The sequence below is a fragment of the Triticum urartu genome, chromosome 2A (genome assembly GCF_056163025.1).
Source record: "Triticum urartu cultivar PI428250 chromosome 2A, HENAU_Tu73, whole genome shotgun sequence".
NCBI lineage: Eukaryota > Viridiplantae > Streptophyta > Magnoliopsida > Poales > Poaceae > Triticum > Triticum urartu.
The window spans coordinates 470,626,744-470,652,570 of record NC_141874.1 but is presented as its reverse complement, the minus strand read 5'-3'; the positions used below and the strand labels follow the sequence as shown (position 1 = coordinate 470,652,570).

Below are 25,827 nucleotides of genomic sequence, written 5' to 3'. Positions count from 1 at the left end.
GAATTGTTCAGTGGCTCCCATATGCATTATTGTTGATCTAGCGAAGAGCCAATATTACCTTGTTGTATCCTTTTAATAAAATGTTTGTAGAATATTCTAGCTCAGACCATGGAACACTTGCACTATTATTATTTTCACATGATTGTGTCATGCAAGTGAAAGGCAATAATGACGATGGTTTGATGAAGTGATTGTGGTGAAGGAAAGCTGGTATGAACTCTTCACGTTTTCGTTCTGGTAAATATGTTTAACTTACTCATTCTTGATTCAACATATTATGAGTAAACATGTTTGTGATGGTAATTAGAGATTATAGTTGCTCATGCCATGCTTAAATAGCTAGGAGTGGATAATGATTTATCTTGAGTGTTAACATGCATTAAAATGGTTGTGATTTAGTATGTTAGTATGGTATCCTCCTCTGAATGATTCTAGTGGCTTGACTTGGCACATGTTCAGACATGTAGTTGATTCAAAACCAACGCAACCTTCATGACATTTATGTTCAGGGTGTTTATATCCTACTCATGCTCGTATTCAATCTTAATTATTGGCAATGCATCATTATGACAGTTGTCGCTCACTAGTTGGTCGCTTCTCAATCTATTTGCTAGCCTTTGTCTGTACTAAGCGGAATACTGCTTGTGCATCCAAAATCCTTTAATCCAAAGTTGTTCCAGATGAGTCCACCATATCTACCTATATGCAGTATTACTCTTCCGTTCCAAGTAAATTTGCTTGTGCCACCTCTAATCATTCAAATAAGCATCTGTTTTGTTTGCCCATACCACTCATGGAGCGACATGAGGAGGTCAGTATCTTCCATGCTAAGCGGGTTATTCTCAAGATGGGTGTTTATTCACTTGTCATTGCACGAGAGATGCTAGTATTCAGGATGCCCAGTCCCGTAATCAAAATAAAGAAAAATATAATGAAACAAACTCCCCTAGAAAGTTGATTGTTTGGAGGGCACCCGTGAATTTAGCTAGCCATGGCTTGTGTTTGTATGGTTGGGGGGAGGTAAACTTTACCTTTTCACTTGGGAACCACCGATAATATGTTTAGCATGTAAGATATTGAAAATCCTTTTGTAGTGACATTCGTAGGAAAGGCGCACCTCTCAAAATGTATTCATATCTGTTTTAAGCTTTGAGCTCTGGCACCTCTCCAAATCTCCGCTTCCCTCTATGAAGGGCCTATCTATTTCATATTGTTGATGAGCAAGCATCGTATCTGTGGATCACTAACGGCTATACCCAATGAGCAAAGTAGAAAGAGCCTAGGAAAATGCGTCTTCTCCCTATTCAGTGTTCTTAACCATCTCCCTGAGAAAAGTAGACAGTAAAAGGCAGAATAGACTAAATATATATATATAGCCTGAACGATCCTAAAAATCCCTCGAAGGAGATAATAAAGCACCTTCTCATTCAAAGAAGCAATCCTAAGAGCACTATTGTCATTCTTATGCATTGAGTCTAGTTAATGTTGGATGTGACGATGACAAGATCTCTTTTACCAAGAATCATAATGTTTAGTCACTGCCTGAGCTTTAGAGGTGCTCTGCATTTTTGTTTCGCAGTCTCAGAAAGGACTAGTGAGATACCATGTTATCATATTGTATCATGATTGTTTTGACAAATTGTTGCCATCTGAGATATCTTATTATTGCTCGCTAGTTGGTTATTTTATTGTCATGAGTAAACGTGAGACTGAAAACCCACAAGTATAGGGGATCGCAACAGTTTTCGAGGGTAGAGTATTCAACCCAAATTTATTGATTCGACACAAGGGGAGCCAAGGAATATTCTCAAGTATTAGCAGCTGAGTTGTCAATTCAACCACACCTGTAAACTTAATATCTGCAGCAAGGTATTTAGTAGCAAAGTAATATGATAGTAGTGGTAACGATAGCAAAAGTAACGATAGCAAAAGTAGTATTTTTGGTGTTTTGTAGTTATTGTAACAATAGCAACATAAAAGCAAATAAGCGAAGAACAATATATGGAAAGCTCGTAGGCATTGGATCGGTGATGGAGAATTATGCCGGATGCGGTTCATCATGTAACAGTCATAACCTAGGGTGACACAGAACTAAATCCAATTCATCAATGTAATGTAGGCATGTATTCCGGATATAGTCATACGTTTTTATGGAAAAGAACTTGCATGACATCTTTTGTCCTACCCTCCCATGGTAGCGGGGTCCTATTGGAAACTAAGGGATATTAAGGCCTCCTTTTAATAGAGTACCGGAACAAAGCATTAACACATAGTGAATACAAGAACTCCTCAAACTATGGTCATCACCGCGTGTCAGGGATATACCCCGCAGTATGACCCGGCTGGAAGTATGACCCGGCCGGACTTGGTGGCTCACAAAGACCCGGCGAGTATTTGGTGACTTACTTATGACCCCAACGGCGGGTCAGATGGATGACAAGGCCCAAGGCCCAGAAGGCCGGTTCATGTGATGGTGGGCCGTCTTAAGAGGAAGACATAAGGAATATTCTCCTGCAAAGGAAGCAAGACTAGGACTCCACCTGTAATAGAGTAATCCTAATCCTACTAGGACTACTCATGTAACCCGCCCCTTCAACTTATATAAGGAGGGGCAGGGATCCCCAAAAGGGGAATGAGAAACAAGAAACAATCTCTAGGGCTAGACACAAAGGGGGAGCTGGCTAATGCGGCGACTCTCTCATGAGCATAATGAAATCTAGCCACAAAAAACACGTAGGGCTATTACCGGATGATGTTTCCCGGGGCCCGAAGCTGTCTAAATCCTTGTCTTGTGCGTTGATCCGCCATGCGTCTCTCATCCAGATCAACCCCTCTCAAGCTATCACAAAGGTGCGCTGGCCTCACGACTAAGTCCTCACACTAGGACATCTGCCGAGACAATTTCACGACACGTCCTGACGTTGTTCGTCCACTACACTAGTTCGTCCTTAGCCCCTCAAGGCAATCCACCACAAAGCTAGAGTAGGGTATTACACCGCAAGGTGGCCCGAACCAGGATAAATCTCTGTGTCTCTCGTTCTTTGGGTCCGTCGAGCTAGGTCGTGGGATCATTAGCGAGCGAGCTAGGGAGAGAGTGTTCTTCGTGTGCACCCAAGTGTTCGAACCTCTTAAGGGTCTGTAGAGCCCTGAATCCTACACACACCCCTAAGACTGGGGGCGTCTGGGTGTGAGGGACTCGCCTCCGCATGCGGCATCGCGGCCCTGCTCTTTCCAGGCTCGGCCTCGCAGGGGGGTGGGGAGGGGGGTCACGACCCCCTCCCCACCCCCACGCTAAGCCTCGCGCTGACGCACGCTGTGCGCTTGGTTGATAGGCGTAGTGTGGCTATTCTGTTTTCCAAACCCTAGAATGCACGCAACCCCAGAGCCACACCCCTAAGATAGACACAAGGCATGACGAACCCACTAAACCCGATTTTTTCAAGAAAGAGGAAGGTTGTGCTAAAAAAAGAACTTAGCCATGATGCAGTTCAGTTATACACATGAATGTAGTGCCATTCTGCAAAAAAGTTTTTGTACTGATGGGAAAAACAGGTCGAAAAACCAAATACCTACAAAAATGGCGCAGCAGCAAAAAAACAAAAAACACACATAAGAACAATATATATATATTGTATTATTTATATAAAATAGAATATATATAGTTTCATCCATATACACTCCTACAGAAAGCAGATGATACACAAGGACAGAAAAAAGTAGTCTTTTCATACATTATCTACCATAGACAGCACACAGTACACAGTACACAACATAAACCCTAGTTCTTGTCCATACACAGGCCTTTAACCAGAAAAATATGCCAAATGACTGTTACTGCGACTACGACTACGACTGTGAGAGGGAAGTAAGTCTGAGGCTTGCAATCAGATCTCGTAGCTCAGGCGGCATGTCTTCATAGTACAACATGGTCAAAGGATTGAACAGTAGCTAGAAAATGTACTCCGCTTTCCAATCTTCAACAGCAGGCTGAAAAAAATAAAAAAATGCAGATCAATGATTAAAAAAAGGTTGTCGTAAGAAGAAAAAGTGAAGAAATCAAAAAATAAAAACAGTAACAAAAACGAAGAAATAGGGAAGGTATTACGTCAGATTTTAAAATTTTGTTGACTAGACAGAGGCGGTCATACACCTGCGTCAACCTCAAAACATAGATTCGACACTTGTTTGGTCCCTACGCTGGCACGACCGGGTAAGAGGGCTTCTCTGCCAGTTTAACCCAGTTAGGGTGATTTTTAGATTTATACAACTTTTCACCATAAATCTCCGTCAGCAGCTGAGTGATCCTCCTTATCTCGCAAAAAGGTAGCACAAAGTAATGAACACATGTCACGGATCAATAACTATCAGACGAAGTGAAAAATACAAAGTTCTTCTCAACGTCTAGTCAGTCCCTCTTTTAAATGAACGTGAGGTCATTTCCTTTTATCTCTCTTTTATATAGATTGGGTGTGGGGGGGGGGGGGAAATGCAGTTCAGTGACGCATATGTTGCAGTGCACTATATTAACAAGTGTGGTGCTATGTGTACTAACAATGCATGTGCAGTTTAAAAAATACATGCAGTATGAGAAACACAAAAAAGCTTTGCACTTGGCTAAAAAAATGACATACCACTTCAGTGCAATCTGAGTGGTAGTCAGTCCTGTGCTAGTTCGTCGTTAAATCAGGATGGCCAGTGCACTTCCTGGTGTCATGGATATTAATCGTCTGGCGATGCTGGTTCATCATGTATAAGGAGTTTTGACTATACTTGGAGCGCGGCATCATAATCTGTCGCATCAAAAAACGAATGAAAACGAAAGTTCATTCGACACGTAGCATTAGGACCACTATTTCAAATAACTATAAAATAAACGCAACAAACAAGAAAATAAATGACGGAAAACAATGGCCTTACCAGTTGCGTCCAACAGGTTTTCGTCGCCAACAAAAACCTTGAACTACTTAAATGCATCTTCTAAAACAAATGGGTCATGCACAACAAGCAATACAGGGTATCCTTCATCATCTTTCTTCACAAGGGCTTCCATTTGAAATATATACTACATAGAAAAAGAACAAAATATGACATGAAAAAAAGAATAAAACATGCATGCATTCATGGAGATAAAAAATTTCAGTACAAGAGAAAAAATTCTGCAAAGCAAAAAAAAACATGACAGCAGACACATTTACCATGATAAATAAAGGTGAAAGTAGCACACGTAAACCAGAACGATAAACTAAACTCATTTCAGGGTCTTGCTTCCAGTACTTAATGACAAAATCCATGAGATACGAGTCCATGCAAGCTCCGTTGCCAAATGTATTATAGATATAGTGAACTTTGACTGTTTCGACATCACCAAAAGAATTATTCACCATCAAGAACATGTTACTGCAGTAAACATACACGATGGGATCAATAAAATAAACGTAAAAACAAAACACACAAAAAGGATGAAGGGTACACACATAAAACTTACTCGTTGTATTTGGTTACAAAATCTTGGATGAGAACGAGATCCTGTATTATCCTCGCCTCATCAATATATTTGAACCTCGGAGGCTTGAATTTCTTTAAAGAGCCTCTCAACTTAAAAGCCCTCTCACCCGCCCTCTTGTTCGAAAATACTTTAGCCTCATCTGCAGGAGGATGATTGATTGCTGCACTCCTAGTCCTAGTGACACGTGTCACCAGCGTAAAAAAATTCATCATCATCGCCATCAACTACCTCATGAGGAGAGCCGGGGCGAGCAACCATTCCACAATCAGGTCCAGGTCCAGATACTGAATGTGTGTTCAAAACAACTCCAACATAAGTACCAAAATTCTCTAGAGAGATTTCAATGGCATAATCCCCCATAACTACCTCAGAACCTTGCAACTCAAACAATGATGTACGGTCTCCATGAAGACCCCCATCAAAACCTGATAATGAGGAGAAAAAACATGGGAACACTCAGCCCAAATACAAAAACAAAAACATTAAATGCATCTCAATAATATAAAACAATGAAGTTCACTAAAGAAGAGAATGTAGCCCACTTGTATAGAACAATGCAGCCCACTTGTATAGAACAATGCAGCCCACTTATATAGAACAACGCAACTCATTTTTCTAGAACAATGCACTCACTTGTCTACAACAAATACAGCTCACTTACACAACCAAATATATAGCCACCCATTGTAAATCGCCCATATCACTAAACACACTAGTAAAAAAGACCTTAAGAAGCGGAAGCAAGTAGTAGATCAAAAAAGTAAGAGAATAAAGAAGGTCACTAAAACAACCTTTATCTGCAAAAATTAGAAGTGACGATAACTCAAGGCAGCACTTTGTCGATGTGAGCCAATTATAGAGCATGGCCTTTCTGATGTAGCCAATGTGCTCCACCCCAAACATAGCAACTCGAACAGCATCCGAAGTCTGCAAGAATTGACACATATAGAATTCACAATCATGCCTGCAATAAAACAACAAAAAACATCAGCTTCACATAATGAAATATAGAAAAAAGTTGAGCAGTATGGTGAAGAGGGGTTGTAAGTCTGAAGTGGGACAACAACATCTTTCAACACAAATCCATCAACTGTAGGAGGATTTAGCGGCTCATCAGAACTTGAGCTACCTTCTTTCCAGGCACGCATGATATTTTAAACCATCCTCCTAAAAATCATGTTCTATTCAGAACTGCTAGGTTTATCTAGGGAGTCAAGAACTTCAAATCGCCTTTCTTTCACATTTCAGGCAACTACACAATAATGACCAACACCATCCCTCGTCTCTGGCGGATCAAATGTTGCAAGCATGACCTTTTTGAAGTAAAAAAATAAATAGAAGTATTACAAGAACAAGAAAAAGGACACTATAATAACCAACACACAAAGAATGGTCTTCGACACATAAAAACATAACTCACCATATCTTTTTCATCGACACCCTCCTCGGCTTTTGAAGAGAACATATTTTTCAACACTCCTTCCTACACTACCACCATGCCAAATACTTGTCTGCCAAAACAAAACCAAACAAAGGAATACTGCTCAAGCTAACAGGTCATCACACGAAATCAGAAAAGAAAATCACTGTAGTCGGAGATCCCTTAAACTTATCTACCAGCAAAGAAACCACTGTAGTGAGCATCCCTTTATCCCAAGAAGATTGACCAACTTCACCAATGATAATATCAGCCACCTCAGTTTTAAAAAAAAACATGTCCCTGAATTTTTTATGAAAAACTGAAACATAAGATACTACAAAAATAACAAGAACGTGAAAGGGTAAAGACTGAAACTAGAAAATACATATGAACAAAACAATTTTTAAAAGGATATACTTCTTCTTTTTGTCCCTTCGAGTCCTCGTAACAGTAGTGTACAACACATTGTATCTTTTCAGAAGAGCTGGATCAATGCTTGATGGTGTCACAACAAGAAGTTCGTCATCTGTAATAAAAAAAAGATGAAGTTCACTTATCCAAAAAATGAAGTTCAATATTAAGATAAGGAAATTAGCTATTTTGAAAATCACCAACAAAAGATGAAGTTTCACTTATCATTAAACATCTAATGCAGCTACCATAGTAATTAAAAAATGAATGAGAAAAACTTCAACTTCACTGTTCGAAACAAAACTCTTGCCTTCAGTGTCAGAGTCTTCATACTGTTGTTCTTCAGAGTTGGCCAAAACATTTACTTGGCTAGGTTGTGACGAAATCACCACAGCTTCACTGGGCTGTCCTACTATAGCAACATCAGCATTCTCTGGATTTACAACAGTCTGGTCAACCGCAACGTCCTTAGATACCTTAGCTTCATGAGGCTCCACTCTGTATACATCAACAACATCATTGGGTGTCAAACAAATAGGACAAGCACCAACTCTACCAGCAGGAACAACATTCTCCAATGGCTTTTTGATGCCAACATCAGAATCTTCGTGCCGAATAGGGGAAGCAGCATCATGGGATTCCTGAGCTACAAAAGGTTTTGCATTATCGATGGCAACCAATACTTAAGCATCAACACTACCACCACCAGCAATAGAACAATCCCCCTGGTTCACGTCAGCATGAACTTCTACATTTTGATCTCCGGGCTGTAAAAAGTTTAAAAAAGGCACAATAACACAAATGAGCGAGGGGATAATTAACACAACAACACACACTTCACTTATGTCAAAGAGTGCAATCCACATATGTAAAACAACTAGAGTTCACTTATGTCAAACATTGCAGCCCACACATGCCAAAGAATTGTAGTCCAAATATGTAAAAATAAATGCAGCTCACTTATGTCAAACACTGCAGCCACATATGCAAGAAAGAACTACAGTTCAGTTCTGTTAAAATATTGAAGCTTATATATGTAAAAGACTGCAACCCACATATGTGAAAGGAACTGCAGTTCACTTCTGTCAAAGACAGAAGCTCACACATGTAAAACTATGCAGCTCACATATGTAAAAGAAATGCATATGAGTGAACAGAACAACATACGTCAAGCTTATAACAACAACAACAACAACAACAACAGCAACAACAACAAATTAGATTACAACCCACTAACGGAAAAAGTAATTCCACTAAACCTTAACAGCTACAACATCCGGAGGCGACGATGCATCAGCCAAGTCCTCATCCTTCTCAGAGCCATTATAGGAATTTTTGTGCACATCATAAGCAGCAACACCAGTCTACGGGCATAGAACAAACCAAAACAAAAATAAGATGGTAATGGCCAAAAAAAGAAAAAAACTTCAACTACGCACAAGCAGTACACATTTTACAATCGTGAGGTACACAAAAAATATAATAAAATGGAAAGCAAAAAATGCAAGTTCAAGAAGAGAGGCACATGGCAGAACAAGCATGGCAGAAAAGACTTGTACCTGACCAATTTCGTCGTCCCTAGATCCATGGACACTCAAAGATTCCACTCAAGCCTATGAAAAAAAACAAATAGTGAGGAGCAGTCCACATAATACACGAATGAGGTTCAAAAGCATAAAAAACCTAGAACGTACATTATCAGCACTGACGCCAGTGTCCTGATGGTTCATTTCATCCAAAATATACTAAACATCCTTCTCACACCGAGTGCATTTTTATTCCTATGAATGTTTCAACTGGGCATACAAAGACCGCATATTTGTCAATGCAATCTTGAGTTACAATATCTTCATCCTGTGGGCCATGGCCAGCATGGAAAAACCAGGAACTATCCTCAACCTGTCACCAGAGGTTGGCAAATATTCAGTTAACTTCAAAACCTTCAGAAGAACCACATCAATCTCCTCGTGTTTTTTGCCGCCAACAAATGTCTGTTTAGGACAGCTTCTATTATCAAACATCCGACGAGCCATGAAACCACGAGTAGGCGGTGCCTCATCATCACAGGCAGGAAGCTAGTTACAGATAGGCTCATAAAACCTAGCACGAGTGCTAGGCCCCGCATCAGAACCGCCACATAGCACTTCAGCAGGACAGTTGTACACAATATCACCTAACGTCTTCCACTTCAAAAAAAGGCAAAAAGGGAAGAGAAGTACACATGTAAATACTAGAAAGTTCGGATTTATAATGACTGCACTTTAAAAAAATTCAGATCTTAAAAACTCAGATGCACTAACCGGCAGCTTCCCAAATCTGTAAGTTTCCAAATAAATCTTTCCCTTGACAAGCATATCCTCGTTGTATAACTTCATCAGGTCCTTGGTCGTCAGGTATGATGCACGTGGTGTCAACTTGTGCATATTTGAAAATTTTCTAAGCTTCAAGCAATCAAGATACATAATCAAGGGGACAATGGCACAACCCTCTGCACAATTTTGTCTGCTGCCTTCTGTCTGCCACCTCACCACAGCTACCTGCAGCTCATCAACAACAAGCTTACAAAAGTCCGTCTGCGCCATAGCCTCATAATCCATGTTCTCAACCATGGTAGTAACCCTTCCCAAATGAACTGCAGGCCCGGGCACAGCAAATTCTGATAAATTGTAAGGAAGAACGCCCTGACAGCAAGATCAACCGTCACATGATCATCTTCCTGCACCAACACCTCCAGCTTCCGAAGCAAGTCCTTGACACCTATACTTTTTGAATGGTCAAATCCAAGCTCATCCTTGAGGGAAGTCAATGAGTCATCATGGCCGCTGGTAGCAGGCATGGGTGCAGTGTGACTTCCCATAGGTAAATCAAAATGTGATGAACTGCATCATGATTGATTCGAAGAACCCCGCCATTCCCAAAGTCCATTATCATCGTGGCAGGGTCAAACACTTCCCATCAGATAGCAGATAAGAATGCGTGACACATTTTTCTTTATTGTCAATTCAAATAGAACACCAAATCTGGCATCCCGAACACGACTAAAGTGTGCTTCTTTCAATAAAGCAGCAGCTTTGCAAATAGTGGGGAGCGACAAATGTACGGTGTTGTTAAAATGAGCATCATCTCCCTTGGCACCATCTTTAGTTGGATTGCTCTTACTAGACTTCTCCCTATGTGTAAAGAGAAATGCAGTCCACATTAGAAGATTAGCCATAAAAAGAGACAAAAACACAGATAGAATAACAACGAAGGAAACAAATGCAGTCCACTTCAACAAACATTTGGAACAACATCCGCCTCCCCACCAGAGTCAGCACCAACACCTTCATCGCCATCATCACGGGGACGCTTGGGTTGACTCTTAGATGAACCATAGTCTTTGCGTCTACCAGTTTGAGCATGCCTCACAAAATCAGCAAGCACAAAGTCGTCATCGTCAGAGTTGGGACCTTCATTGACATGTGGTCGCTTGAGCTGAGGATGCTTTGCACCAGTTTCAGCAGTTCCCTTACCAAGATTCTTGTTCAGCAAGTGATACGTATCCAACGTATCTATAATTTTTTATTGTTCCATGCTATTATATTATCCATCTAGGATGTTTTATATGCATTTATATGCTATTTTCTATGATTTTTGGGACTAACCTATAAACCTAGAGCCCAGTGCGAGTTTCTGTTTTTTCCTTGTTTTTGAGTATTGTAGAAAAGGAAAACCAAACAGGGTCCAATTGACCTGAAAATTCATGGAGATAATTTTTGGACCAGAAGAAGCCCACGGAGTACTAGAGCTGGGCCAGAAGAGTCCCGAGGCACCCATGAGGGTGGGGGTGCGCCCTACCCCCCCGGGCGTGCCCCCCTGCCTCGTGGCCGCCTCGGGGACCCCCTGACTTGTTCCCGACTCCAACACCTTTTATATATTCGCAAACTTGCAGAAAGAAACCTAGATCCGGAGTTCCGCTGCCGCAAGCCTCCGTAGCCACAGAAAACCAATCTAGACCCATTCCGGCACCCTGTTGGAGGGGGGAATCCCTCTCCAGTGGCCATCTTCATCATCCTGGCGCTCTCCATGACGAGGAGGGAGTAGTTCACCCTCGGGGCTGAGGGTATGTACCAGTAGCTATGTGTTTGATCTCTCTCTCTCTCTCTCTCTCTCTTTCTCGTGTTCTTGATTCACACGATCTTGATGTATCGCGAGCTTTTCTATTATAGTTGGATCTTATGATGTTTCTCCCCCTCTACTCTCTTGTAATGCATTGAGTATTCCCTTTGAAGTTATCTTATCGGATTGAGTCTTTAAGGATTTGAGAACACTTGATGTATGTCTTGCATGTGCTTATTTGTGGTGAGAATGGGATATCACGTGATCCACTTGATGTATGTTTTGGTGATCAACTTGCGAGTTCCGTGACCTCGTGAACTTATGCATAGGGGTTGGCACACGTTTTTGTCTTGACTCTCTGGTAAAAACTTTGGGGCACTCTTTGAAGTTCTTTGTGTTGGTTGAATAGATGAATCTGAGATTGTGTGATGCATATCATATAATCATACCCCCAGATACTTGAGGTGACATTGGAGTATTTAGGTGACATTAGGGTTTTGGTTGATTTGTAGATTGAACGGAAAGAATAGCTTCGTGTTATTTTACTACAAACTCTTGAATAGATTGATCAGAAAGGATAACTTTGAGGTGGTTTTGTACCCTACAATAATCTCTTCGTTTGTTCTCCGCTATTAGTGACATTGGAGTGACTCTTTGTTGCATGTTGGGTGATAGTTATATGATCCAATTATGTTATTATTGTTGAGAAAACTTGCACTAGTGAAAGTATGAACCCTAGGCCTTGTTTCCTGGCATTGCAATACCGTTTACGCTCACTTTTACCACTTGCTACCTTGCTGTTTTTATATTTTCATATTACAAAAAACATTATCTACCATCCATATTGCACTTGTATCACCATCTCTTCGCCGAACTACTGCACCTATACAATTTACCATTGTATTGGGTGTGTTCGGGAAACAAGAGACTCTTTATTTGGTTGCAGGGTTGTTTGGGAGAGACCATCTTCATCCTACTCCTCCCATGGATTGATAAACCATAGGTCATCCACTTGAGGGAAATTTGCTACTGTCCTACAAACCTCTACACTTGGAGGCCCAACAACGTTTACAAGAAGAAGGTTGTGTAGTAGACATCAAGCTCTTTTTTGGCGTCGTTGCCGGGGAGGTTAGAGCTTGGAGGTATATCTTTAGATCTTTCAATCGAATCATTTTGTTTCTTGTTTTATCACTAGTTTAGTCTATAAAACAAAACTACAAAAAATGGAATTGAGGGTGCCTCATATGCTTCATCTTTTTAATATCTTTCGTGAAAATAAAGATTCCGATAATTGTGCCAAAATGCTAGAAGAATGCATTAAAATGTTTGGCACTAAATCTTTGGATGATGAGCATGATTGCAATGTAGTTAGTATGAATTCTTTGAATACCCATGATACTAATGATATGCAAAGCCACAAGCTTGGGGATGCTATGTTTGGTGAAGATGATATTTTTAGTCCCCCAAGTTTTGATGAGCAAATTTACTATGATGATAGCATGCCTCCTATTTATGATGATTATATTGATGAAAGTGGGTTTGGAAGAGTGTCAACTTTAGGAAGTAATTATCCCACTATTTTGGAGTGTGTTGAATCTTATTGTGATAATTATGAAAGTAGATTTGGAGAGGTCATGACTTTATTTAGTGATGAATCCACTATTTCGGAAGAGGTTCCAATTGATTATGAGAAAAAAGTTGCTATCTATGATGATTATTGTGATGACATGTATGATATAAAGAATAACGATAACCATGAAACTAGTTATCATGATTTTAATTTTCAATTGGATTATGCCTCATATGATAGTTATTTTGCTGAGTTTTCTCCCACTATTCCGAATGAGAAGAATTTTGCTTATGTGGAGAGTAATAAAAATTCTATGCTTGTAGATCATGAAAAGAATGCTTTATGTGATGGTTATATTGTTGAATTCATTCATAATGCTACTGAAAATTATTATGAGGGAGGAATATATGCTCGTAGGAATTGCAATAATATCAACTTTCCTCTCTATGTGTTGAAAATCTTGAAGTTATCCTTATTTTACCTTCCTATGCAAGTTGATTCTTGTTCCCACAATTTGTTTTCTCACAGAATCCCTATGCATAGGAAGTGGGTTAGGCTTAAATGTGCTAGTTATATTCTTCATGATGCTCTCTTTATGTTTCAATTCTTATCTTTTATGTGAGCATCATTGAAATCATCATGCCTAGCTAGGGGCGTTAAAAGATAGCGCTTGTTGGGAGGCAACCCAATTTTATTTTTGTTCCTTGCTTTTTTTTTCCTGTTTACTAATAAATAAATCATCTATCCTCTGTTATGTTTGTGTTTTTTATGTTTTAATTAGTGTTTGTGCCAAGTAAAGCCTTTAGGATCTTCTTTGGTGATTGTTATTTCATCTGGCTCTAAAAACAGAAAGTATGCACTGACGAGAATAATTTTCATGTTTTACCAGAGAGTGATAAAATACCAATTCCAACTGAAGTATATCAATATACAAATTGCATAGGACTTCCTAATTTCTCAGAATTTTTGTAGTTACAGAAGTATTTGAAACCTCCAGATTACTACAGACTATTTTGTTTTTGACATATTCTATTTTCATTGTGTTGTTTGCTTATTTTGATGAATCTATGAGTAGTATCAGAGTGTGTGAACCATAAAGAAGTTGTAATACATTAGATATTACACCAATATGAATTTACACTGAGTTCACAATAGTACCTAAGTGGTGATTTATTTTCTTATACTAACGGAGCTTACGAGTTTTATGTTAAGTTTTGTGTTGTGAAGTTTTCATGTTTTGGGTAAAGATTCGATGGACTATGGAATAAGGAGTAGAAAGAGCCTATGCATGGGGATGCCCAAGGCACCCCAAGTTAATATTCAAGGAAAACTAAGAGCCTAATCTCGGGGATACCCCAGATGGCATCCCCTCTTTCGTCTTCGTTCATCGGTAACTTTACTTGAGGCTATACTCTTATTCACCACATGATATGTGTTTTGATTGGAGCGTCATTTTATTTTATTTTGTTTTGCTTGCTTTTTGAATAAAATACCAATATCTGAAATCCTTAAATGTTATAGAGTCTTCACATAGTTGCATAATTATTCAACTACTCATTGATCTTCACTAATATCTTTTGGAGTAGTCTGTTGTTTGCTCTAGTACTTGACTTATATCTTTTCAGAGCATGGCGGTAGTTTTATTTTGAAGAAATTGTTGAACTCAGCATGGTAATTTACTTTGGTTATGAAACTAGTCCTAATAGAATGGGCATTCAAGATGGGTATGATAAAAACTTTCATATAGAGTGCATTGAATACTATGATACTTGATAGATGTTTTGCGATATAAAGGTGGTTATGTTAGAGTCATGATAGTTGGGTAATTGTGAAATTGATAAATACTTGTGTTAAAGTTGGCAAGTCCCGTAGCATGCACGTATGGTAAGCGTTGTGTGACAAATTTGAAGCATGGGTTGTTCTTTGAGTGCTTCCCTTATAAGTGGCGGCCGGGGATGAGAGATGGCCTTTTCCTACCAATCTATCCATCTAGGGGCATGCATAGTAGAACTATGCTTCGAGGGTTAATAAACTTTTGCAATAAGTATATGAGTTCTTTATGACTAATGTGAGTCCATGGATCATACGCACTCTTATCTTTCCGCAATTTGCTAGCCTCTACGGTACCGTGCATTGCCCTTTCTCACCTTGAGAGTTGGTGCAAACTTCGCCGGTGCATCCAAACCCCGTGATACGATACGCTCTATCACACATAAACCTCCTGATATCTTTCTCAAAACATCCACCATACCTACCTATTATGGCATTTCCATAGCCATTCCGAGATATATTGCCATGCAACTTTCCACTGTTCCATTTATTATGACACGCTCCATCATTGTCATATTGCTTTGCATGATCATGCAGTTGACATCGTATTTGTGGCAAATAAACTTTCATAATTATTTCATACATGTCGCTCTTGATTCACCGCATATCACGGCACACCGCCGGAGGCATTCACAAAGAGTCAAATTTTTGTTGTAGTATCGAGTTGTAACATTGAGTTATGAGTAAATAAAAGTGTGATGATCATCATTATTAGAGCATTATCCCATGTGAGGAAAGAATGTGGAGACTATAAAAAAAGAGGCCAAAGAAGCCACAATAAAAAATAGGCCAAAGAAGCCCAAACAAAAAAATGAGAGAAAAAGAGAGAAGGGACAATGTTGCTATCCTTTTTCCACACTTATGCTTCAAAATAGCACCATGATCTTCATGATAGAGAGTTTCTTATTTTGTCACTTTCATATACTAGTATTTGGAGAAGAACTCGCCTTGCAATGCCGAAGACAATACTGCGCGTCGGACTCATCGTCATTGAAGCCTGGTTTAGGGGCTACTGAGGGAGTACTGGATTAGGGGGTCTCCGGACAACCGGACTATATCCTTTGGTTGGACTGTTGGCCTATGAAGATACAATATTAAAGACTTCGTCCCGTGTCCGGATGGGACTCTCCTTGGCGTGGAAGGCAAACTAGGCAATACGGATGTGTATATCTCCTCCCTTGTAACCGACCTTGTGTAACCCTAGCCTCCTCCGGTGTCTATATAAACAGGAGGATTTAGTCCGTAGGAAGATATACAATCATACCATAGGCTAGCTTCTAGGGTTTAGCCTCTACGATCTCGTGGTAGATCAACCCTTGTAATACTCATATCATCAAGAACAATCAAGCAGGACGTAGGGTATTACCTCCATCAAGAGGGCCCGAACCTGGGTAAACATCATGTCCCCTGCTTCCTGTTACCATCCGCCTTAGACGCACAGTTCGGGACCCCCTACCCGAGATCCGCTGATTTTGGCACCGACAACATTCGTAACCTAGGGTGACACAGAACCAGCTCCAATTCATCAATGTAATGTAGGCATGTATTCCGAATATAGTCATATGTGCTTATGGAAAAGAACTTGCATGACATCTTTTGTCCTACCCCCCCCCCCCCCCCGTGGCAGCGGGGTCCTAGCGGAAACTAAGGGATATTAAGGCCTCCTTTTAATAGAGTACCAGACCAAAGCATTAACACATAGTGAATACATGAAATCCTCAAACTACGGTCTTCACCGGGAGTGGTCCCGATTATTGTCACTTTGGGGTTGCCGGATCATAACAGATAGTAGGTGACTATAGACTTGCAAGATAGGATCAAGAACTCTCATATATTGATGAAAACATAGTAGGTTCAGATCTGAAATCATGGCACTCGGGCCCTAGTGACAAGCACTAAGCATAGCAAAGTCATAGAAACATCAATCTCAGAACATAGTGGATACTGGGGATCAAACCCTTACAAAACTAACTCGATTACATGATAAATCTCATCCAACCCAGCACCGTCCAGCAAGCCTACGATGGAATTACTCACGCACGGCGGTGAGCATCAAGAAATTGGTGATGGAGGAAGGTTGATGATGACGATGCCGATGAATCCCCCTCTCCAGAGCCCCGAACGGACTCCCCCCTCCCGAGAGGTTTTAGGGCTTGGCGGCGGCTCCGTATCGTAAAACGCGATGAATCCTTCTCTCTGAATTTTTTCTCCCCGAAAGAAAATATATAGAGTTGGAGTTGAGTTCGGAGGAGCTCCAGGGGGCCCACGAGGTAGGGGGGGCACGCCCAGGGCGGCAGGCATGCCACCCACCCTCGTGGCTAGGGTGTGGGCCCCCTGGTCTTCATCATTTGCAAGGATTTTTTATTATTTCCAAAAATACGTTCCGTGAAGTTTCAGGTCTTTCCGAGAACTTTTGTTTCTGCACATAAATAACACCATGGCAATTCTGCTAAAAACAACGTCAGTCCGGGTTAGTTCCATTCAAATCATGCAAGTTAGAGTCCAAAACAAGGGCAAAAGTGTTTGGAAAAGTAGATACAACGGAGACGTATCATGCACCTATACAATTTACCATTGTATTGGGTGTGTTGGGGACATAAGAGACTATTTATTTGGTAGCAGGGTTGTTTGAGAGAGACCATCTTCATCCTACGCCTCCCACGGATTGATAAACCTTAGGTCATCCACTTGAGGTAAATTTGCTACTATCCTACAAACATCTACACTTGGAGGCCCAACAACATCTACAAGAAGAAGGTTGTGTTGTAGACATCAGCAAGCAACACGTGGACTCCGCCGAGGAGTACCACCTTCCTCAGTAACAGAAATCAATCTCTTCTTCTGCAAAGCAAGCTGCTTGAGTTTGACAAATTTGGCACCCTTGGCACCGTCTACAGCTCTCCTCTGCTTCTCCTTCTCCGCATACTCTTTTGAGTCACTTTCAAACCTCAACTTCTTCTTGCTTTGCTTCAATTCATATGCATGAAGCTATTCCGAGACCATCCACTCATGTGTAACTTCCTCTGTACCATCAACAGACAGAGATTGTGTTTCACACAAGACGGGACGGCTCTGGTCAAAGCTCACACCAACTTCACCCTCTGCAAACTAATGGTCCATCAATTGAGTAACCTCCTCAAACCCAGGAGCCCTAGCATGAAAAACAGACACTGCATCAAAATGAAGTTTAACTATGGTCATTAAAAAGTGCACAAAAAGAACAAATCTAGTACACTTATACACATAAATGCAGTGATGCAATCATAAGCTACATAAAAATTAATGCAGTTCATATATTAATGTAATGGAGTGCACACATATGTATACAAAAAACCTGAATAAAACAACAATGCAATTCACACATACATAAAGTGAAGGTTCGCATATACATATAAATGCAGTGCTGCATACAATAACTTCACAGTTTTTTCCAAAAAATTGTCGGAGTAGATACAACAAGGCAACACCAATTTCTAAAACATCAAGTAACCAACATACACAAAATAAACAAAGCATAAACATCAAAAAATAGCAGATATCTATAAGAACTATCCATTTCAGATCTCACACGACACATATGAAATTTACAACAGAAATAGGGATACAACCAAATTGGAAAATAAAAAATAATAAGAAAAAACAAACACATACGAGAAGGAGGGGCCACACTTATGGGAGAAGATTCAATTGGTGAATTCAATTGATGTCCTACCTTACCACCATGATCCTTATAACCAGGACAATGAGAGCCAATTGGTGTATCATTATGACCACTGCAATCACCTACTGGATTCAATAAAAAGCATAAATAGAAATTACAAAACATCACATGACAAATAATGCAAAGCAACGCTGACAACTAACATGGCATAAACAAATCTGCACGATGAACTAGGAAACTAGATAAACATCACAGAACATAAACAAGGCCAAAGTAGGCAGTCCACATACCTTGAACTCCTCCTTCTACTCTGTTTGGCAAAGACGTTGCATTTTCCTGCAGCACAAGGACGAAGTGACAAATATCAGCAACAAAATCGATGAAATCTGACAAAACCCTAGATGCACCTTGCTCTGCCTATAGAGCACACACGAGTACAGACTTCAAATCGAGATCAAATCATATACTTATGAAAAAAATACTTAAGCAAAGAACGCATCAGCAACTACAAGAATCACAAAACTAGACGAGGGGATGATCAAGACCAAGGGCATGGGAAATGTACCACAAAAAGGGGATGAATAGCAGCGGTGGGGGGCGGGGGCGAGAAACAGACAAGAAAGGGTTGCAGGAGCAGAGCGGGAAGGGCTGGCGGAGCGGACGGGGACGCGAAAAGCAGGAATAAGGACCTCTTGAGGATGGCGGTTCCGCGGGTGACGGCGCTTGCTGTAGGCGACGGAGGTTTTTCTCAAAGGAGAGATGCTTCGAGAGCCGCTGCAAGAGAGGAGAGAGGTTTCTTCTCGGTCTCTTCCTATGAGCGGAGCGGTGGGATCGCCTGGGAGGGCCACATGCGAGGCCCGTGTGGGAAAGAGTTACGTAAAACGGGCTGTCTAAATAAGACGGACCAGATCGAAACTAAGAAGTTAGTACTAGATGCAGTTTGCTATAAAGAACAATGAAATCCGATAGTGAAACAAATAAATACATGCAATTCATAAAAAAAGTTAAATTCGAAAAAACGTGCGTGTTAAGATAACGCGTCCAAAAAAAGTCTACCTTCAAATAAGTGCCACAAAAAAATGGGCCCCCCAGCCCCCTCCAGTGCCAGGGGCTACAGCAAGTACAAGCAAAAATACATGCAGTACGCAGCTCTAGACAATGTAGTGCATTTGGTTAGATGAAGCAGTGCGGTACCATAAGCAACGCAGTTTTAGAATACATACTTGGTCTAGTTCACAGTGAAATACTCGTAAATTCCAGAATATACTTCACTTTTTTCCAGGGGCCGCAGCAAGTACACACAAAAATAGGTGCAATACAAACCTATAGACAAATGCAATGCTTTTCTAGACGAAGCAGCGTGGTATCATAAGCAATGCAGTTTCAGAATACATACATGTATACATACATGGTATAGTTCATAGCAAAAACACTCATAAATTGCGAAATATACCACACTTTTTTCCAGGGGCTGCAACAAGTACACGCAAAAACGTGTGCAATACAAACCTATAAACAAATGCAGTGCTTTCTTAGACGAAACAGTGCGGTATCATAAGCAATGCAGTTTCAAGAACACGTGCGATAAATATAAACGTGACAAATGCCCGTTCGCACAGAACGTGGTGGTTAACAAATTTTACTAATGAAAAATAAAATAAAACCACATTAAAAAACCATGTTCGGAGACAACCGCCCAATCCGAGCGGTTCCATCACCACAAACCCATGATCACAGATGCAACCCCAATACACTATCTACAAAACCGCATCATCGGCGAGATCGTGTAGTTCATCCGCTGCGGCCACCCCCCTTTCAATTCAGACCCCTGCCAAGACTTTCTCACCCACAACAACACAAGTATGCATTATGCTACCACCAAATCGCACCATCACACCAATCTCCACAAAAGACGCCAAGCCCTGCTGCCGACGATGGGGTTCATCGACAAGTACTGGAACATGGAGGCACATGGCAACACCAAGTTGCACGTCATCCACACCAAAGACAAGATGAAAATGGCGACCTCCCTCGAGAAGTACGAGCGCCAACTCAAGCTCCAGCGGATCGTTGGGATTGATCTTGAGTAGAACAAAGAGCCTGATGCGACGCAGAAACTCGCCCTCATCCAACTCTCCGTCGGTAAGACTCAACCGGTGCTGCTCTTTCAACTGAGCACTGCTAAAAGGTGCACCGTCTTCGACAACTTCCTCGCTGACCCAGGTACGCATTTGCTAGCTTCTCCATCGGCAGCGACAAAACCAGGCTAGAGCGCGTCAATCTGGAGGTCGCCAACTTTGTCGACGTCCAAAAGGAATGGAGGGTGTCCGAGGCCACCAAGGAGTTGGACTCCCTTGCAGATGTCGCCGGCCTGCTCATCGACGACTACAACAACAACATGAAGAAGAAGATCACCGACGAAGAACACAGGCGTGGGGCCACCCTGCCTTTGACCATGAAGCATATCGAGTACGTGGCAAAGGACGCCTATACAGTGTACAAGATATGGAACCGCATCACCCTCACCCAGTAGGGGTCCTAAGCTAGGCGTCTTGGAGCGATGGTAACACGGACACATGTTTTACTCAGGTTCGGTCCCTCTTGATGGAGGTAAAACCCTACATCCTGATTTTGATTATATTCATACGGGGGATAGTACAGAGTACAAGTACCTACCACTAGATTATTCTAATGAATATTAGATTGTCTATTGACTAGCCTAGCCTCTGTTGATATATGCACTGTAGCCTAGCCTAGCCTCCTTCTATTCGGCATGGGCTGCCCGAAGTGGCCCATTAGTGAATCATCATGGGGGTCCTCGGCCCAACCCACTGGTCGGGAGACGACATGGTGAGTACCCCCTAGTCCAGGACACCGTCAGTAGCCCCCTGAACCGGTCTTCAAGTTGGCGACGCTCCTCGATTCTTCCGAACTATTCTTCATCTTCGGTCATCGGTCTTGAAAACTAGTTCAACAAATCTCCTCATCTTCGATCTCGAGGATTTTTGAAGTGGATCCAAAGAGTTATACATCGGGTATCCGAGGAGCCCCTTTAAGTTATCGGCCTTTAACAATGCCTTGTTATTTTTACGCCTACCTCAGGTTTGAAGTGTTTCCCGTGCGGCGGTGTCCTCTTGCGTCTGAGCTCGAATGCCAGACTACATCCAAGCTCAAATGCCGGACTGTATCCGAGGTGTCATAGATCACCTTGGCTCGAAAAAGTCGAAGGAGTTTAGCCAAGCTTAATGCCAGAAATACCCTCTATGGAGCCAGCCACTTGTTCCCGAGCTTTATGCCGGACTGCTTCCAAGGTATCTTTTGAAGTCGACCACCAACGCCGGCCATGGGCAGATTTTTATGAATTTAATTCTGATTTGTGCAATGTATTCTCTACCAAGATGTATAGCCAATAACCTTCAAGGGGTGTGTCGGCCAAAAATCCAAGATGCACATTAGAGGAGATAGTGATCGGCGGACGGGCCCTTGAGAGAGGGTTTTGAGAAGTCGCCGTAATATATTAGCTTGATGTCGGATATGTCCCAGATGGTACCTATTGTTGTCCAAAGATGTGTTTGACTATAGTTCGATCAAGCGGAACACTAAGCACTTTGAATTTTTTGCATTGAATAGGCAATGCAGTAGCCCCCGAGACATTGGTCGGGTGGCAACACCAGATCGGGGGATCGATGTACCCCTTTAATATTTGTAAATGATAAGCCCAAAGCCCGGTAGCCCCCAAGCCTTAATACGGGCACAGGTGGCCGATTTATGGATTTATATCCGGAGTAAAATCACAAATTATGTGTAATGATTCCATGTATCCAAGTACTCTACATCAGTAATGCTCAGATCCACACTGTACAAAACTTTGTTGACCGACCATCGGTGCAGCGACCCGACCCAAATGGATCAAGTCTCTGTGCTTAAATGTCATCCCTGGATCGGTATGCTGACAAACACAGTACTCGAGGATTTATAACAGAGTTCAATCACATGTACGATGTAACGTAAATACTATTACCTCAATCCATATAGTGAAAGTAACATCAAAATTGTGGAGTCCCAATAACACCAACTGCAAAGTTGAGTGTAGACATCATAACCCTAACGTATCACTTACTCGTCATATGATTCCTGCAACATGAGACATTGCATCCATGTAGGTCAGTAGATTGAATGTACTGGCAATTTCACACTAGAGAATAATAATGAAAATCTCTATTTCTATATGCATATTTGGATGGTGGAGGCTCTAAGTTTAATTTAGCATAAAGTTATTTTCCTCTACAACAAAGGAATACATTTTTATTTTTTCTACCAAGTTTATGCCATTATTGAGAAGGTTCATCCAACTCAATCCCAAAATTACCAAGTAATAATAATAACCCAATTCATTGATTAAATAAAGTGATGAGATCAACCAATAATTCACTTCCATATACTCAAAGTTGTCCGTAACCGGGGACACGGCTAATCATGATTAGTTTGTACACTTTGCAGAGGTTTGCGCACTTTTCCCCACAAGTCTCGATCTCCTCTGTTGAATTCCTCGCACTTCATGATGTTTGAGAACCGGCTGATCGATACATAATCTTTCTGAAGAGGTCCCCTTAACCGATAGATAGGTCGGTACACCTACAATCCCCTACATCTGCTAGCATATCATGGAAAGGTTTCCCACAACTTACTCAACTATGCTAGAGCCCATAATGGCTTGTGGCTGCACACGGAAGTTTCTAGGCATGAATAATTATATGATCCCTTTGAGCCTGGGTGGCATTCCATAGGATGATCACACGAGTACTCCGGAATTTCCTAGGACAACACTGAATTCTCTAGGTGCCCGCAAGCAGTCCACCCAGATGTGTATTGAAGTTGCCACCTTAAGTTGTCCTTAATTAATAACTCTCACAACTTGCATGATTTCTCACGTACCAATCACCGTCTACGAGCATCGCTAAGCAATATGAGCATAACGTATATTCCCGGGGTGATCAAAGGTTATAGGTTCCTTCCTCATGAACTACAAAGCATAACCACATGTTCCCAAGCCTACTCATGCAACTTTCAGGGTGAAACTAATGCAAGTAAAACTGAGTATAGGAAGAATATGATAAAAGTGTAAACTTGCCTTGTACTATTGATGAAGATTCTTCGCACTCATAATTCCTGATAGTTCTACTCATCACACTCCGATCAATCTATCATAAGCAAACAATTATAACCACACATAATCAGTCACTCAAAGATCCAAAATAATGAAGAAAATACTTCAGAAAACTTCAAAACCATCAAATAAAGCTGTTGGACAGAAACTAATTTTTAAAAGTAGCAAAGTTATGTGATTTTGATCTTAACAGAAAGTACATGTCAAGAGATTCGATTTTCAAAAAGGAATCAACTAAATCATAGTTATAAAACTCAAGTTATAGCCAAAAGAAGTTTAAATTTGAATCAGATCTAATTCAAATTTTAAAATTTCAAAAATATGATTTAATAAGTTCTAAGGATAGTCGAGATCATGACGAAGAATTTGGCGTTGGTTCATTAAATTTGGAAAAATGGTTTAAAAGTTGTAAGGGTTTGAAAATCAGGGACTAATCTGTAAAAATAAACTAATTGCATCTGGGTCCCTGGCTACGTGACAGAAAAACTAACGAAAACTTATTAGATGAAAACATTCGCTACAGAGGCATAACTAGTGAATGCTCACTATTTCACAAATACCATTTAAAAAAACAAAACCCAGTCTAATCCTAACCGTAGAATCGAGATCGGATGGTCGAGGTGTCCTGGCCGGCTTACTGCGACAGTTGGGGTCGCCGACGATGAAGAAGACGGCGGCGGCGGCGAGTGGGGCGACGGCTCCGGGGTCGGCGGTGACGGCGGAGGAGCTGGGGAGGTGCGGCGCATTGTGGTGGTTGCGGTGATGGTGTCGACGAGGGTCAACGGCGACGAGGGCGGCGGCTGCGGAGTTCGTCGGCGGAGGCTACGGTGGCTGCGAGATGCGGCGGCGGCTACGAGATGTGGAGGAAAGAGAGGGCTGAGGGTTCACCCTTTTATATGTGGGAGGAGAGGGTGGTGGCTCGGAGGAGGGGGCGATGCGGCGGGGTGTCCGGGTCAGGGACAACTTGGCGATGATGGCGTCCGGCGGATGGTCTCCGACTGGAGGTCAGGGCGGAGCGGGGCGCGCGGGGCTTCGCTTGGCCTATCTTGGTTGGCTGGGCCGGCACAGTTCGGCACAGAGGATTTTTTAAAAAAATTTCCAGAATAAGAAATACGAAAACTAAAAATAACAGAAAAATTCGCATAGGCATATCATGAACATATTTTCGGCGGCAAATAAATTTCACAAAAATTTAAATAAAGCAAACAGTGCTACTTTTGCAATAAAACCCAATAAAAATCATTTTTAAAATACCAAAATCATTTCAAATTTATTTTCTCCTAATTTTACTTTGAGGGGCATCATTTTACCCTTATTTCCATTTATTTTATTTTTGGAGAAAAATAATTTGAATAAAAACCAAATAACTCCAAATTGAAAGTGGGTTTCAAAATAACTTCAAAGGGACTTTCAATTTGATTCTTTCAAACTTCCAACTCTCATTCTTAGCATTTGAAGAAGTCATTTTATCTTCTACCATGAAAATCATTGAGTTGCATAAAGTTTCCGAATTTGGAATATTTCCAAATGGAGTTAAAATCATTTCAAAACCCTTTTCATTTGTTTAAATGGAAGAAGTCATATCATCTTCACTCTAGGGTTTTGTGATGAAAAGAATTTGATTTCATGGAGATCGGAATGCAACATGAATGTTTGGGAACGTCATTTCATTCCCTCTCATTCAACTTTCAAGAAGTTTCAAATTTCACTCAATTTCACACAACAAATCACACAAGCAATCGTTATCACATAATTAATATAACATTCCAAAATTTAGAATTTTGGGTTGTTACAAACCTACCACCCTTCAACTGAATCTTGCCCTCGAGATTCGAAGAAGCTAGAAGGAAATAGGTTAGGTTCGGAGGTCTCCTCGAAATTCATCGATTGACACCGATCTAGATGACTCTAAGTCCCGATCTAGATAAATATTGAAAATGGGAACAATTAGGTAGAGTAGCTCCGTACAGAGTATTGTAAACACAGAAATTTGCAAAATACATACGGATCTGAATGTGGCAGACCCGTAGACTAAACTTCTCTCACAAGCAAAACATGATCACTCTTTGGGTGTTAATCACATAGCGATGTGAACTAGATTATTGACTCTAATAAACCCTATTGGTATTAGTCACATGAAGATGTGAACTAATCACATAAAGAT

General features: G+C 41.1%; 1 protein-coding gene across 1 annotated transcript; it reads left to right on the top strand.

Moving 5' to 3' along the window:
* Window positions 1-20,430: 20,430 nt before the first annotated feature.
* On the top strand, window positions 20,431-21,029 carry LOC147985505 (uncharacterized). The gene is made up of 2 exons (XM_087541609.1): window positions 20,431-20,582; window positions 20,720-21,029. The coding sequence occupies exons 1-2, from the start codon at window positions 20,431-20,433 to the stop codon at window positions 21,027-21,029; spliced, it is 462 nt and encodes a 153-aa protein (XP_087397735.1).
* The last annotated feature ends 4,798 nt before the right edge of the window (window positions 21,030-25,827 follow it).